Source organism: Podarcis cretensis (genome assembly GCF_951804945.1).
Source record: "Podarcis cretensis genome assembly, chromosome: 2".
NCBI classification, from domain to species: domain Eukaryota; kingdom Metazoa; phylum Chordata; class Lepidosauria; order Squamata; family Lacertidae; genus Podarcis; species Podarcis cretensis.
The window spans coordinates 128,305,114-128,317,863 of record NC_137171.1 but is presented as its reverse complement, the minus strand read 5'-3'; the positions used below and the strand labels follow the sequence as shown (position 1 = coordinate 128,317,863).

At 50.6% G+C, this 12,750-nt stretch overlaps 1 protein-coding gene across 9 annotated transcripts in view; it reads left to right on the top strand.

Moving 5' to 3' along the window:
* The window catches only part of SYNGAP1 (synaptic Ras GTPase activating protein 1), a 69,090-nt gene that overhangs the window by 51,797 nt on the left and 4,543 nt on the right, over positions 1-12,750 (top strand). For 6 of the 9 annotated variants that reach the window (XM_079964611.1, XM_079964613.1, XM_079964610.1 and 3 more), the window contains 7 exons: positions 4,794-4,995; positions 5,089-5,270; positions 5,456-5,497; positions 5,765-6,671; positions 11,652-11,825; positions 11,937-12,148; positions 12,393-12,493. In XM_079964611.1, the coding sequence (XP_079820737.1) occupies positions 4,794-4,995; positions 5,089-5,270; positions 5,456-5,497; positions 5,765-6,671; positions 11,652-11,825; positions 11,937-12,148; positions 12,393-12,493 (1,820 nt within the window). The remainder of the gene's footprint in view (positions 1-4,793; positions 4,996-5,088; positions 5,271-5,455; positions 5,498-5,764; positions 6,672-11,651; positions 11,826-11,936; positions 12,149-12,392; positions 12,494-12,750) is intronic. The other 3 variants (XR_013835624.1, XM_079964617.1, XM_079964614.1) reach the window with 1 other exon arrangement.

The following is a 12,750-nucleotide window of genomic DNA, read 5'->3' as shown; positions in this document are numbered from 1 at the left end:
ACAGGACTAAAAGGAGGAATGCACCCAGCAACCCTGGAGGTGATAAACAAGCAGTAAACATGAGAGGAAGGATGGCAAGGAAAGATAGGGATCTTAATCACCTCCTACGGGAAAGTCTATTTCCTGGCCCTACGAATTAACAAAACCAAGGAAAGGTACATCCAAGCTATCTACTCTCTTTATGGCCCAGGATGAAGCAACCAGTCTGTGTTTTAGAATGCTTATACGTGCTTGTCAGGCGTAGAGAAATGGGCAGTAGAGGAAATTGCAGAGATGCAGAGGCTTGTGGGATTGAATCAGAAATGATTGTCAATGAATCAAGCCCAGCCAACGCCATGCTTTCATTGCGGACACAATGGCTTGCTCCCTATTTTCATAATTCCTCATAGCAATCCCACCTGACCCCCACACAGGGGTTCACATATTACTCCAATTTGAATGGACCCCACTCCAGAATAGCTTTGGTTAGGCTATCTAAAGAACTTAAAACAAGAATAAAAAATGTAGAAACCCACCCAAGGACTCTATCGGATCATAATTCAATGGAGTTCTGCCAAGAGAACAAGCTGGTCATCACAAACACTCTTTTCCAACAACACAATAGACGACTCTACACATGGACATCACCAGATGGGCAGCATCGAAATTAGATCGATTATATTCTCTGCAGCCAAAGATGGAGAAGCTCTATACAGTCAGCAAAAACAAGACCTGGAGCTGACTGTGGCTCAGATCATCAGCTTCTTATAGCAAAATTCCAGCTTAAACTGAAGAAAGTAGGAAAAACCACTGGGCCGGTAAGATACAATCTAAGTCAAATCCCTTATGAATACACAGTGGAAGTGAGGAACAGGTTTAAGGATTTAGATTTGCTGGACAGAGTGCCTGAAGAACTATGGATGGAGGCTCGCAACATTATACAGGAGGCAGCAACAAAAACCATCCCAATGAAAAGGAAATGCAAGAAAGCAAAGTGGCTGTCCAACGAAGCCTTACAAATAGCGGGGGAGAGAAGGCAAGCAAAATGCGAGGGAGATAGTGAAAGATATAGGAAATTGAATGCAGATTTCCAAAAAATAGCAAGGAGAGACAAGAAAGCCTTCTTAAACGAGCAATGCAAAGAAATAGAGAGAAAAAATAGAATGGGAAAAACCAAAGATTTGTTCAAGAAAATTGGAGATATGAAAGGAACATTTCGTACAAAGATTTCCATAATAAAAGACAAAAGTAGAAAGGACCTAACAGTAGCAGAAGACATCAAGAAGAGGTGGCAAGAATACACAGAGGAACTATACCAGAAAGAAATGGATGGCTCGTACACCCCAGGTAGTGTGGTTGCTGACCTTGAGCCAGACATCAAGGAGAGTGAAGTAAATGGGCCTTAGAAAGCACTGCTAATAACAAGGCCAGTGGAAGTGATGATATTCCAGCTGAACTATTTAAAATTTTAAAAGATGATGCTGTTAAGGTGCTACACTCAATATGCCAGCTAATTTGGAAAACTCAGCAGTGGCCAGAAGATTGGAGAAGATCAGTCTACATCCCAATCCCAAAGAAGGGCAGTGCCAAAGAATGCTCCAACTACTGCACAATTGCACTCATTTCACACGCTAGCAAGGTTATGCTTAAAATTTTACAAGGCAGGCTTAAGCAGTATGTGGACCGAGAACTCCCAGAAGTGCAAGCTGGATTTCGAAGGGGCAGAGGAACCAGAGACCAAATTGCAAACATGCACTGGATTATGGAGAAAGCTAGAGAGTTCCAGAAAGACATCTACTTCTGTTTCATTGACTATGCAAAAGCCTTTGACTGTGTCGACCACAGCAAACTATGGCAAGTTCTTAAAGAAATGGGAGTGCCTGATCACCTCATCTGTCTCCTGAGAAACCTCTATGTGGGAGAAGAAGCTACAATTAGAACTGGATATGGAACAACTGATTGGTTCAAAATTGGGAAAGGAGTACGGCAAGGCTGCATATTGTCTCCCTGCTTATTTAACTTATATGCAGAATTCATCATGCGAAAGGCTGGCCTGGATGAATCCCTAGCCAGAATTAAGATTGCCGGAAGAAATATCAACAACCTCAGATATGCAGATGACACAACCTTGATGGCAGAAAGTGAGGAGGAATTAAAGAACCTTTTAATGAGGGTGAAAGAGGAGAGTGCAAAATATGGTCTGAAGCTCAACATCAAAAAAACGAAGATCATGGCTACTGGTCCCATCACCTCCTGGCAAATAGAAGGGGAAGAAATGGAGGCAGTGAGAGATTTTACTTTCTTGGGCTCCATGATCACTGCAGATGGTGACAGCAGCCACGAAATTAAAAGACGCCTGCTTCTTGGGAGAAAGATGATGACAAACCTAGACAGCAGCTTAAAAAGCAGAGACATTACCTTACCAACAAAGGTCCGTATAGTTAAAGCCATGGTTTTCCCAGTAGTGATGTATGGAAGTGAGAGCTGGACCATCAAGAAAGCTGATTGCCGAAGAATGGATGCTTTTGAATTATGGTGCTGGAGGAGACTCTTGAGAGTCCCATGGACTGCAAGAAGATCAAACCTATCCATTCTGAAGGAGATCAGCCCTGAGTGCTCACTTGAAGGACAGATCCTGAAGCTGAGGCTCCAAGACTTTGGCCACCTTGTGAGAAGAAAAGACTCCCTGGAAAAGACCCTGATGTTGGGAAAGATGGAGGGCACAAGGAGAAGGGGATGTCAGAGGACGAGATGGTTGGACGGTGTTCTCGAAGCTACAAACATGAGTTTGACCAAACTGCGGGAGGCAGTGGAGGACAGGAGGGCCTGGCGTGCTCTGGTCCATGGGGTCACGAAGAGTCGGACACAATGAAATGACTAAACAACAACAACAATTCAATGGGATGCTTTTGATTTATTAAAATAACACTTCAATATTAATTTAAATAACAAGACCAACCACTAAATAGTATGGGATGCTAGTAAAGGGGATCGTAAGGGGGTTATTTATTCAACAAAATTCATACTAGAGGAAGAAAAGAGAAGAATAAAAACAAAAACTAATGAAGGAAATGTTAATCTATGAAAAAAGATTGACAGAAAAACCAGTAGACTCAACCATCAAAAGACAACTGAAAGTACTTCAGACACAATTTGCAATGATCATGCAAAGTGAAGTAGAGCAAAGAATTATAAAGCACTCAAACAGAAACAATTTGAATTGGCAAATAAACCTGGGAAACTACGAGCATGGCAACTGAAAAAAGAGAAGAAATTTAAACACTATAAACAAGATTGCAGCCGAAGATTGAATAATTTACAACCTAAAATACATTAATAAGGAATTTCAGAAATATTATGCAAAATTATATACAAAGGGAGGAGAAAAGGAGGAGACGATACACAGGTACATGACTGAATCTAAACCTCCTTGCCCAACTAAAGAACAAAGAGACGACCTCCGGGAACCAGTTCCAACGGTGGAGATAGACACTGCAATTCAACAAGCAAAAATAAGCACAATATCCAGGACCTGATGAGTTCTCAGCTATGCACTACAAAACTTTAACGGAAGTCATAGTACTCCCGCTGAAAGAAGTGATGGATGGAGCTTTAAAAGGTGAAAATATTCCAGTGTCATGGAAAAATGTGTTCATAACACTAATCCCAAAACAAGATTTGGCTATACCTCACCCAAAAAACTTTAGGCCTATCTTTTTATTAAATAATTATTATAAACTTGTATTATACTACAACGACAGAGGACGAGATGGTTGGACGGTGTTCTCGAAGCTACAAACATGAGTCTGACCAAACTGCGGGAGGCAGTGGAAGACAGGAGTGCCTGGCGTGCTCTGGTCCGGGGGGTCACGAAGAGGCGGACACAACTAAACGAATAAACAACAACAACAACAATTATACTGCAATCCTGGCCAAAAGGCTGAGAGAAATATTGAAGGTACGCATGCAGGAAGATCAAACAGGCTTTTTATCTGACAGACGGATGAGGAGGAATGACAAAGAGGCAGTATTCCTATTCCTGGATACAGAGAAGGTGATCAGTAACATTCCATGGATGTTTATAGAGAAGGTTTTAGAAACCATGGACTTGGGGGGGGGTGGAATTAAAGCAATTTATCACCAAGAGCAAACATACTTATTAATGGCAAAGCAATGGAAGAATGTAGTATACAGAAAGGGACAAGACAGGGCTGTCCATTGTCCCTGCTGCTACTTCATTTTGGTACTTGAAGTCCTTGCCAAGAAAATCCGAGTAGACACAGGAATCAAGGGGATTTGAGTAGGACAACGAAATTACAAACTTAAACCATTAGCGGATGACATAGTTTTGACACTGGAAAATCTTTTGAAGAGTATCCCAAAAGCTTTAGAAGTTACAACAAAATTTGGAAATCTTGCTGGATTCCATATTAATAAGGAAAAAAAACAAAATGATTATCGAAAAGCTTGTTCCTATACGCAACAGCAGCTGCAAGAATAGTTTATGCAAAAAGTTGAAAAGAGGCTATCTCCACAAGTGACCATTGGTTACATAAATTAATAGAATTTGCTGAACTAGCGAGCGTGACAACTGAGATAAGGAATATAGATGGAAAGATAGAAATGTTGATTAAATTTGAAAAGTTAATTTGCAAGCCACACACATTGCTGTAGCCTAGTCCAGTCTGAACAACACCGGGGGGATAAACTGAGAGCAGGCAGGAGTTGCTCCACGGACCACGACCCCCCTTTGATGGTGCAAGGGGGGTCCTCAATGGCTGCCTTCCCCCTCCCCTCCCCTGTGCCCCCCTCAGGTTTGGGAGCAAAGAGGAGTACATGGCCTTCATGAATGAGTTCCTGGAGCTGGAGTGGTCCAGCATGCAGCAGTTCCTGTACGAAATCTCCAACCTGGACACCCTCACCAACAGCAGCAGCTTCGAGGGCTACATCGACCTGGGCCGGGAGCTCTCCACCCTCCACGCCCTCCTCTGGGAGGTCATGCCTCAGCTCAGCAAGGTGCTGGCCCCGCCCAGGGTGGGGGAGGGGGTGCGGGGCCCGCGGCTTCTCCTCCCCCCCTCTGACCCCCGGCCCGCCTCTCTTCCCCGCCAGGAAGCCCTCATCAAGCTGGGCCCCCTGCCCCGCCTCCTCAACGACATCAGCCTCGCTCTCAGGAACCCCCACATCCAGCGCCAGCCCAGCCACCAGGGCGAGCGACTCCAGGCCAAGCCCGTCATCCTCCGGGGACCCTCCACCGACATACAGTCCACCTACATGATGCGAGACCTCAACAGGTCAGGCCGGCGGCACGGGGGGCGGAGGGAGGGGGTGCCAGGGACCCCCAGCCCACGCGGCTCTTCTGAGCCTGCTCTGGATTTGCGCGGGGTGGGAATGGGCCCTGCGGGTCAGGCGCAGGAGGGACCTGGAAAGCTCCCCCCCCTTGTGGGTCTCTAGCCTGACCTTCCCTCTTCCCCCACAGCTCTGTCGACATGCAGCCTTACATGATGCGAGGCATGAACAGGTGAGTCTGGCCAGGCCCCAAGAGGAAGGCGGGCCCCCCAGAGTGAGAGGGGGGCTTCTCTCCCTGGGAGGTGGCAGGCTGCCCCTCCCCTTTGGGACTGGCTGTGCCCCCTTCGGGGCTCCTGGACCCGCCCTCCATCCCTCCAGGCAGCGCGAGAGAGGCAGGGGGCACTCCCCAGGGCAGTGGGGCTGCTGCTGCCGCCGCTGCCCCCTTTCCTACAGAGGAGCCTCATCCCGCCAACCCCCATTGCTCTCTCCCCCCCTGCAGCTCCATGGACATGACCCGCCTGCCGTCGCCCACCAAGGGCGAGAAGGGGGGCTCCAAGGACATGTTCTTTGTGACCCGCCCCCCGCTGGCCCGCTCCTCCCCGGCCTACTGCACCAGCAGCTCCGACATCACCGAGCCTGACCAGAAGGTGCTGAGCGTCAACAAGAGCGTCTCCATGCTGGACCTCCAGGACAGCCGCATGAACAGCATCTCCAACCTCCACAGCGCGGGTGACATGCTCAACAGCAGCCAGGCCTCCATCACAGCCGGGCTGGGCCTGCGCCACAGCCGCCTCTCGCAGGGCAGCGGCTCCAGCATCGCTGCCGGCCTGCGCCTCAGCCAGATGGGGGTCACCGCCGACGGGGGCGGCGGGGGCACCTCCTCCTCGGCGGCCCAGCAGCTCAGGATCCCCCTCTCCTTCCAGAACCCCCTCTTCCACATGGCCTCCGACGGGCCGGCCGGCGGCCCCCTCCACAGCCACGCCCACCCGCACCGGCCGGCGGAGGGCAACCCGGACGCCTTTGCCCCCTTCCACGGCTACAGCAAGAGCGAAGACCTCTCGGCCAGCAAGCACATCATCCACAGCCACAGCTACAGCGACGAGTTCACGCGCCAGGGCTCCGAGTTCACCAAACGCCAGCTCTCCCTGCAGGAGAACCTGCAGAACATGCTCTCGCCCCCCCAGATCACCATCGGGCCCCAGCCCCAGCGCACAGCCCCGCCCCAGCCCCAGCCCCAGCTGCAGCGGGGCAAGTCCCAGCAGCTGACCGTCTCCTCCGCCCAGAAGCCCCGGCCCTCCAGCGGGAACCTCCTGCAGCCCGAGCCCACCTACGGCCAGGCGCGCCCCCGCCAGCAGTCCGTCAGCAAGGAGACCCCCTCCGCCCTCAAGCCATCCATCACCAAGCAGGTGAGCAGGCAGCAGAAGCAGCCTCCCTTGGAAACACGCCCCCCCCACCCCGGCCCCTCTGCCCAGGCTTGAAACCAGGTGGAATTGAGTGGATCAGAGGGAGGGGACCAAGGTGCGGCTTCCAGCCAGAGGCCCTTTTAAAAGTGTGCAGTTACTCGTTACTGTCATTTATTAGATTGGTGTACTGACCTCAGGGCGAGTCACAAGATGACTCTTGCATGCATTTCTTCTCCAGGGAGCCCCAGAATGCAGGCATGCTTCGCCCTCCCAACAACCTGCGAGGCAGGCTGGGCTGAGAGCCGGTCCTTGTCCCAAGGCCCCCACTGAGCTTCTTTGGGCCGAGGTCTCTCCCGGGCCCTACCCTGACACGGTGACCATTCTTACCCTCACCTTGCCTCAAGTCCTCTTCTGTGTGTCTCTGGTTTGCCTTTCCTGTTATACTGTGTGATAGTAGTAGTAATAATAGGTTGCGGGGGGGGGGGTCCCTTCCTTTTAGCTTCCTTTCCCCTTAGGTCTTTAAAACCTGGGTGTTTTGTCTTTCCCTTTTCCTGGCCCCGCGTGCCAGCACAAGGCTTTCTCTCAAGGTGCTCCCTGAGGATGGAGAGACAGCTTCCCGCCAGGAGGGTCCTCTTGGCTTCTTCCCTCCTGTGCTATGAGCTGGCAGTTTTGGTGACCGAGGGGAGGAAGGGGCGGATCACAGCCGTGCGTCAGTCTCTGCATGAGAGAGGAAAGAGGCAATTCCAATCAAGGCAGAAATGTTCCTGCAGAGTTCAGGGCAGCTCTCCTTGCCAGGAAGCAGGATCTCCCTGAAGAGATCAGCCGGTGCCCTCACTGTCTTTTTGTTGGCTTTGAGCGGGAGAGAAGTCTGCTTTCAGCCTCTAGGACAGCGAGATCATACAGGATCTCTCCCCTTGCATTTGATTGTTCTCTCTTGGTGATTTTTTAAGTTGTATTTTGCTGCACCTGTAATGCACTGTGACCACTCCCATCTGTCTTGGGAGACAAGGGAGGAGTGCGCCTTGGGAACTGAAGTCAAACTGTTGGAAGTTTGCAGTGCCTGCTGTGGCTGCAGAAGCCGATAGGGGAGAGACGTGTTCAGTTGCAGCTGGGGCAGATGAAGGCACCCAGCTGTGCTCCTGCAGATGCACATGCATATGAAAGCTTATACCAAGAACAAACTTAGTTGGTCTCTAAAGTGCTACTGGACAATTTTTTTATTTTTATATATTTCAACTGCATCAGACCAACGCGGCTACCTACCTGAAAGTCAAAAAGTGTTGAGTTGAGACATCTTTCTCCTCAGAAGAGGCAGGAAGGCGAGGAAGGCGGGCAGAGACGTGGGTGCCCTTCTCTCGCTGAGGCCTTTTCCCGCCTTTTTCCTCCCCTGGGGAGGCCCCAAATGTCTCCCTGCCAAGAGCGGCCTCTCCCTCTCCCTCTCCCACCGCCAGGCCGGCAGGATTCAGAAGGCCATCTCCCCTCTCATCTGTGCTGCAGCAGGAGAGGAGACCTCAGGACAAGAAGGTCCTTCTCAGTCGCCTCCATGCCAAACGAAAGAGAGGAACGTTTCCCTCACGAGTCCAAAAGGAGGGCTGGGGGGGCAAGGGGGGGCGTCAAAATTCAAGGACAGTATTAAACAAACAAACAAACAAACAAACAAACAAACAAATAAATAAATTTGTTACCCTGCCCTCCCCATCCAGAGCTGGTCTCAGAGCAGCTAACATCATATAAGTAATACAACATGCATAAAGACAAGCAATCCATTGATTAAAATGCACACACACACACACACACACACAGTGAGGGGGGAAAGTATTTGATCACCTGCTAAATTTGCCTGTTTGCCCTCTGACGAAGAAATGACCAGATCATAATTTTAATGGTAAGTTTATTGTAGCTGTGAGAGACAGAATAACAGGAAAACCCCCAGAAACCCGGAAGACAAAAGTTAGAGATAGATGTGCATTATAATAAGTGAAATAAGTATTTGATCCCCTACCAAGCAGCCAGATGTCAGGCTGCCTGATATCTTCACTGTATGTAACAAGCTGAGATTAGAAGAAAAAAATTCACCACCGTGCAAGCAGATTTTTATTCTGAAAGCGTGGCCCAGAGGAAAAGGTTGGAAAAACCTCACTCTCCAGAGGATGGATTGGAACTGGCCTCCTGCAAAACCACAGGAGGGGCTTGTCTTTTTTGTCGTCTTGTGGAGCATCTCCTATAGCTATGGAAAAGGAATAGTTTCCTCTCTTTTCTCTAAGTATTCAATTCAATGGCCCCTGAAATTCGCTCCGCAGACTCCAGTTTTCGGTGAGGATTTGCGTAGCTAGCCCACAATTTCTGCTCGCATAGCAAAAAACAAATCCCACTGATTCTTGTGGGGAAATGTCTGCCGTGTTCCTGACCACGGACTCTGTGGTGCGTCTAGGGAGGTTTCGGTACTAAAGCCTCATGTTCGGATAACTGAATTTTTGCTTGGTGAATATTCGTAAAGTGGGACCTGTGTCCATAATACATTTTCTTTTCCCCCCCTTTTGGATAACAATTTATTGTTTCCCAAAAATAACAGAACAACAACAAAAACAGATAAGAAAAAATCATAAACAGATTAAGCCATCATTTTTTGGTCGACTTTAGTTCCATTATAATATACTTGTTTGTGCACATCCATAAAACCGTATATACTTAACAATCCAATTTTAAAACATTCATCTTATTACAAGTGACTTTTACAAGTTATACTAATGTAAAAATCTGTACACAAAGCTTTAAAATTATGCATTGAACAATTGCCCATTTTTGTAATAACTTATCCTGCATAGTTCGGTAATTTATTTTGTCAATCTTCTTCTTTATCTTCTTTGGCCGAGGCTTCTTCCTTTGGAAGGGGCTGACTCTTCTTGGCCTGGCATCCAGTCGCACAAATCGGAACAAGGTCTTTCGCTCAAGCAATCCATCAAGTCCTGTGCCTCTCAGTATCAGAACTTCAATGTTTTTTAACAAGAATCATTTCCCGCATTTTCTTCAAATCTTTATATGTCTTTTCCCAGACCTTTTTGATCATTTTGCATTGCCACCATGTAAGGTAGCGTCTTAAACCTTCTGCCCTCCCTGTCTGATTCTTCTCTAACATAGTCAAAGCCTCCCGAATCATTGCAGACGAGGTGCCATCTTTGTCAGTCGGGCAGTTTGGGGATGGAGGTCCTGGTGACCACTGGGCATGCTCTTTCTCTGACCCGGGCTCCGTCTTTTTGGGTGTGGGTGTAATAGCTCCATTCTGGCCCAGGAGACTGTGTTTTCCAGATCTGTTGACTCTATCAATGTGGGAACCCTGGACGTCTGCCCCTGCTCCCAGACCATCTCAATCAGGATCCAGCCTTCCATCTTCAGGCAGACGTCTTCCACCTGACTGCTTAAGAGGCTGGAAGGATCTGTGGATTTTTAGCTCTTGGACTGGCTGAACACAAAGAGCGCTCATTAATGGTTCCTCGTCCTCCTGGAAAAAAGTGACCAGTGGGGTGCCTTAGGGTGCTGTTCTGGGCCTGTTGTTGTTCAACGTCTTTATAAACCACTTGGAAGAAGGAACTGAGGGGATGCTCGTCCCATTTGCAGATGACACCACATTGGGAAGGGTAGCTAATGCCACAGAAGACGGATTTGGGATTCAAGGTGACCTTAACTGATTGAAGAACTGGGCCCAAACTAATGGAACGAATTTCAAAAGGGACAAATGTCAGGTCCTGGGTGTTGGCAGGAAGAACCAGATGCACAAATATTGGATGGAGGACACCTGACTCGCTAGCAGAACATGTGAGAAGGATCTAGAGGTCTTGGTGGATCACAGTGTGATGCAGCAGCAAAAAATGCTCATGCTCTTCTAGGCTGCATAGCAGAAGTCCAGTGTCCAGGTCAAGGGAAGTGTGAGTCCCACTACTCAATTCTGCTTTAGTCAGACCAAACCTGGAATACTGTGTCCAAATCTGGGTGCCACAATTGAAGAAGGATGTTGAGAAGCTGGAATGTGAGCACAGAAGGGCAACCAAGATGATCAAGGGTCTCTAAGAATTCAAGCCTTAGGAGGAATGGTTGAAGGAGCCTGGAGAAGAGGAGGCTGAGAGGAGATGGGAGAGCCATCTTCAAATATCTGAAGGGCTGAACCATGGAAGAGGGAGCAAGCTTGTTTTCTGCTGCTCTGGAGGATGGGCCTCGAACCAGTGGCTTCAAGTTATAGGAAAGGAGATTCCAACTCAACATCCGGAAGAGCTTTCTGACAGTGGAAGGGGCTCCCACAAGAGGTGGTGGACTCTCCTTCCTTGGAGGTTTCTTAGCAGAGGTTGGACGGCCAGCTGCAGAACATCCTCTTGGACTTTTCTCATACATTTGTGAATCCGTATCAAGTAAAAGGTTTTCCCTTATCTTACACTGTTTTTGGTTGACGGCCACTAAGAAGATTGTTAGTATTTGGCATTGAGGTCCTCAGCAGATCCTGCTCCACTCTGCCAAAAATGGAACTCCCTTTCTTCCTCTGCATTCTCTTAGTCTTACAGAGTGCGGACTCACAGGGTTTTGAACGGAGGTGTTCCTAATGTCTGTGTCTGCTGTGGCAGCATGTTTTGTACTGGGCACGGTCACCGTGGCTGTTTCTCCTCCAGTGGGGTCGAGGGGTCATTCTTAGCTCTGCCAGTTAGATCTGGAGGGCAGGCTGGATCCTGCCCCTGAAAGAGGAGGCAAAAGGCTTGAGGGTCCTGTCAGTCCAGGGGGGAGAGGCTGAATGTCCTCCAGTCCACTCTTTGCATGGACAGGCCAAATTCCCACCATCACTTTGCTCAGAGAGTTGTTTCCAAGCTTCAAGGGAGGTGAACAGGCTCTCAGAAGAAAGCAGGGCTGTGCAACACAGCAGAGATGAGAGCGATGGGGCCTGGTGGGTTGGAGGCCCGACTGACTTGCTCTCCCCCCCCCATGCCCCTTCTGCTCCTGCAGCAATCGCACACGCCTTCAACGCTGAACCCCGTCATGCCGGCCTCCGAGAGGACAGTCGCCTGGGTCTCCAACATGCCCCACCTCTCAGCAGACATTGAGAGCTCCCACATTGAGCGGGAGGAGTACAAGCTGAAGGAGTACTCCAAGTCCATGGACGAGAGTCGGCTGGACCGGGTAACTGGGGCACGTTTGGGGCAGAGTGGCCTGCGTGGGCTCCGTGGGGCTGGTGGTGGGGCAGCTTCCGGACTCGGTTGCAAGACTGCTCCCTCCCTGGCCCTGGTGCAGGTGAAAGAGTACGAGGAGGAGATCCACTCGCTGAAGGAGCGGCTGCACATGTCCAACCGGAAGCTGGAGGAGTACGAGCGGCGCCTGCTGACCCAGGAGGAGCAGACCAGCAAGATCCTCCAGCAGTACCAGCAGCGGCTGGAGCAGAGCGAGAAGCGCCTCCGGCAGCAGCAGGTGGAGAAGGACTCCCAGATCAAGAGCATCATCGGCAGGTGAGCTGCAGGTCGGAGCCGCCGGAGGGGAGGGGGAGGCCCCGGGGGGAGGGGGCAGAAGGCAGGGGTCCCCCCAGCTGGGCAGGGGATCCCCCAGGAGGAGAGGCCCCTGGCGGGGAGGGGCCTGGGGCAGGGGGGCTCCCGCCGGGCCGCCATGGGAGCCCCCCTTTCCCGCAGCTGCTGGCGGCCCCGGCTCCCGCCGCCTGCCTGCTGGGTGGGGGGGCCCGGATTGACTCCAGTGAAGCCTGTCCCTGCAGGTTGATGCTGGTGGAGGAGGAGCTGCGCAGGGATCACTCGGTCGCCCTCGACGCCTCCGAAACGCGGAAGCGGCTGCTCGACGCTCAGGTGGAAATTACAATGTCATTGTTCTAGCCCATGTCTCCATCGCCATCCCTGTCTGCGTCTCCCCGCCCGCCCTCCCTCCCTCCATCCTCCGCTCCCCTCACCCCTGCTGGGCATGCCGCCCCCACCCTGCCACCGCCTGAGTCCGCTTCTGCCTCTCCCCCCTTCTGCATGGCGGGAGGGGGCTGGGCCTGGGCAGGGAGGGAGGGGGCTCCCCGTCTGCTGACACCTGGCCCCACACACTGGGTAGGGGGAACGGG